The sequence below is a fragment of the Macrobrachium nipponense genome, chromosome 34, assembly GCF_015104395.2.
Source record: "Macrobrachium nipponense isolate FS-2020 chromosome 34, ASM1510439v2, whole genome shotgun sequence".
NCBI classification, from domain to species: Eukaryota; Metazoa; Arthropoda; class Malacostraca; order Decapoda; family Palaemonidae; genus Macrobrachium; species Macrobrachium nipponense.
This window is the reverse complement of record NC_061095.1, coordinates 23,467,413-23,471,156: the sequence shown is the minus strand read 5'-3', so window position 1 is coordinate 23,471,156 and position 3,744 is coordinate 23,467,413. Positions and strand designations below refer to the sequence as shown.

The 3,744-nt window shown below is 33.1% G+C and overlaps 1 protein-coding gene across 1 annotated transcript in view; it reads left to right on the top strand.

Annotated features, from left to right (window-relative positions):
• The first annotated feature begins 429 nt into the window (after nucleotides 1-429).
• The window catches only part of LOC135207964 (uncharacterized), a 14,087-nt gene continuing 10,772 nt past the window's right edge, over nucleotides 430-3,744 (top strand). Inside the window, exons 1-3 of the mRNA XM_064239994.1 lie at nucleotides 430-545; nucleotides 1,676-1,841; nucleotides 2,429-2,514. Coding sequence (XP_064096064.1) covers nucleotides 459-545; nucleotides 1,676-1,841; nucleotides 2,429-2,514 — 339 coding nt within the window. The 5' untranslated portion in view covers nucleotides 430-458. The remainder of the gene's footprint in view (nucleotides 546-1,675; nucleotides 1,842-2,428; nucleotides 2,515-3,744) is intronic.

The following is a 3,744-nucleotide window of genomic DNA, read 5'->3' as shown; positions in this document are numbered from 1 at the left end:
ATAATCATTATAATTTGTTTGTATGATTAAATGAATTATTGATACTTTTAATTCGTATAAGTGCATGCATATGAAGTTCATCTAACATGTAAGAAGCTTTAGAAGCTTGACGATGGAGGACAACTTTAAATGTGACCTGTTGCCTCGTAATTTATTTACGATACGAAATATTAGAGGAAGAATGTCAACCATTGCCGCCACCTCATCTACCGTGCAGGATACGGCTGGTAGCTGGGAAGTATACGAGGACCTCAATCCCTGGTTTTCGATTCAGCCAACATCCGTTTCTCTACTGTTGGGATGGTTTGAGAATGCTGAAAGCATTGACTTTCAAACTGACGCAATAACCACTTTCATGCCCCCCTCAAAATATGACTCCGAATTTGTTTCTTTTCAGTAAAATTCAAATTCAGCGAACGCTCAACCAAATAATCATTTGATGATTATAATATGTACCGATGTTTTTTTCTGTCATTGCAGGCACATGCCAAGACTTTGAAGCATTTGCCCATATCTATGCGCCTTATCTTCGTTTCCACCACACGGTAAGTACCCATTTTTTTTCACCATATTCACAGAACTAACGTCATGTCTGTTACTTTAGTGGTTAAATGTGGATAATGTGCATATTTAGTCAAAATATATATATATATGTATATATATATATATATACATATATTATATATATATATATATATAATATATATTATATATATTTATATATATATATCTCGGTGGTAAAAAGTTCTGTTACAACAGAATTCCATCCAATAAAAGGAGCCCATAAAAACACCAAAATAGAGAAAGTAAGTACTATATTTCAGAGACTGCTGTCTCTCTCTTCAGGTAGGTAATGAATGAGAAAAGTAACAGAAAAGGCGGTATGTATATCCAAGAGATCCGTCGCCACAGGTAAGCCCTTTGACCAGGGCACCCCCAGCTGATAATTCCTCGCTAATTTTCTTAAGCGTTGGTTGAAGGAAGATTTTATTATATTATATATATATATATAATATATATATATATAAGATATATATGCATGTGTATGTTTGCTTAAAAAATCACAGTAGATGCACGTTAAGAACGTTCCATTATATATAGCGAATACCACAGGAAAATGACTGGCAGGAGTTCAATACCAAGCGCTTTCGCCTTTATTTAGTCATTTAAATAAAGGCGAAAGCGCTTGGTATTGACTTTCTGCCCCTCATTTTCCTGTGGTATTCGTTATATAATGAAGTCACCGTGCATCAACTGTGATTTTTTTACAAGCAAACACACACACGTCTATATAATATATATATATATATATATATATATATATAGATATGTATATAAATATATACATATATAATTTTTAAGTGTAAATTTTGCTTTATAAAGACAGCAGATGATAATTATAATTCTTAAACACAAGCTGTCTTTATAAAGCAAAGTTAACACTTGAAAAAAAAGTTATGGGAAATACAGAAAGAAGAGATACCACTTATTAAAAAAAGGAAACAAATAAATTAATAAATAGATTATAGATAAAAAATGTATCCAAATACAAGAAGAAAAGTATTAGAGTAGTAATGCGATGCATTTTCGCTTGAACTTCTAAAGTCAAGAAAAAATGCGTCACTATCGGAGGAGAAGACCATCTTCGCCTTACGTATTTCTCCTGTCATTTCAGCAAGGCGAGGATGGGTACTGCTTCCCCCACAATGCTTCAGATTACTATGACCTCAGGGGCAGCGGCGTCACCTCCAAGCAGTGTAACCTTGACTACCAGTCCGTGAAGGACGGTTCAGTACCCACGTACTGGCACGCGCAGATCTGTGGCTACCACATGCACATAGGTGAATCTCCATGTGAATTTTTATTTATTCAATTATTTGTTTATTTCTGTATTTATCAATTTATTTATTTATTTATTTATTCCCGTAAGTATGGCGCATGCAGATCTGTGGATACCACATGCACATCAGTAAATCTCCATATGATTTTCATTTAGATATTTATCTATTTATTTATTTATTTATATATTTTCGTAAGTATGGCATGCACAGATCTGTGGATACCACTCGAACATATAAGTAAATCTCCATATAATTTTCATTTAGATTTTTATCTATTCCTTTACTTATTTATTTATTTTCGTAAGAATGGCGAACGCAGATCTGTGGATACCACATCAGTGAATCTCCATAGGATTGTTATTCATTTATTTCTTTGACAATCTTTTATCACAATATTATTTAAATTATATTTTTTGCAAATGGGTATTATAGGTACTTGAACGAGATTTTATTTCATAAATGTCCTAAGTTTGAACGGTATTTATTCTTAACTTTTTTTTTTTTAAATAAAACAAAATAATGAAAATGGTAATGTTATTAATGGTGATGACGATGATAAACTTTGAAACTGCATCGTTCTCTTTCAGCCTACTGGTCTTTCTATGGCTACAACCACAAGTGTGACCTCACAGGAGGAGAAAGAGACGCATTCTGGGAGTCTGTCGTAGTGAAGGTTAGTGAGGAATCTCTCTCTCTCTCTCTCTCTATGTATGTATGTATACTTATATATATATATATATAAATATATATATATATATATATATATATATATATCTATCTATATATCTATATGAGTCATATCACATTCCCGTAATTCATATATACGCATTAAGCCACGAATGTCCTTTAATAACTAATTCACTCTACCTCGGAAATTATATATTTTCATATAAGTTCAATGAAGGGGAATTTTTTTAGTTTAACAAAAATGAAAATATATTATTTCTGAGTAGAAGCGATTTAGATAATAATGGACATTTGTAGATTAATGCGTGTATATATATATATATATATATATATATATATATATATATATATATATATTCACCAGAAAAGTTGACTTCCAACGAAAAGTACCCCAAAAAAATCCTGTAACATCCTACTCCCTATCGCGTGTGCGACACGTTTACACACTTTCCTGATATTAGTTCCTCTGGTTCAGAGAGTCCTACGATCCTTTCATCGCATTTGGAAGTCTCTCTCTCTCTCTCTCTCTCTCTCTCTCTCTCTCTCTCTCTCTCTCTCTCTCTCCTTTTCGTGTCAGTGCTGAATCTCAGACCTATCCACTCTCGCCTTTTAATGCGAAATATTCGATAATAATCATAATATTTTAGATTTAATGAAGTTTTATAAAAGATACAGATTTATACAACTTTATATAAGTTTTTCTGATTTATGGTATGCATTATTATTATTATTATTATTATTATTTCATTGTAAGTGTGAAAACTGCGTAGATGTATTTAAAGTGTCGCGTGTTCCAGTATAATCATATATATTTTTAATTTGTTTTCAAATCATGTTCATCTATCACACCGCCGTATAACCTCACTGGCCCCAGTGCTTGGCCTTTGGCCTTAAACTCATATTCCATTCCATTCAAGGACGACACGAAAGGATGATCCAGATTCATAAGCAGAATGTCCTGATGTCATTCCTGGAATGTGCTGATGTCGTTTCTGGAATGTCCTGTGTCATTCCTGTAATGTCCTGATGTCATTCCTGGAACGTCCTCATTTCATTCCTGGAATGTTTTGATGTCATTCCTGGAATGTCCTGATATCAATTCTGGAATGTCCTGATGTCATTCCTGGAACGTCCTCATTTCATTCCTGGAATGTTTTGATGTCATTCCTGGAATGTCCTGATGTCATTCCTGTAATGTCCTGATGTCATTCCTGGA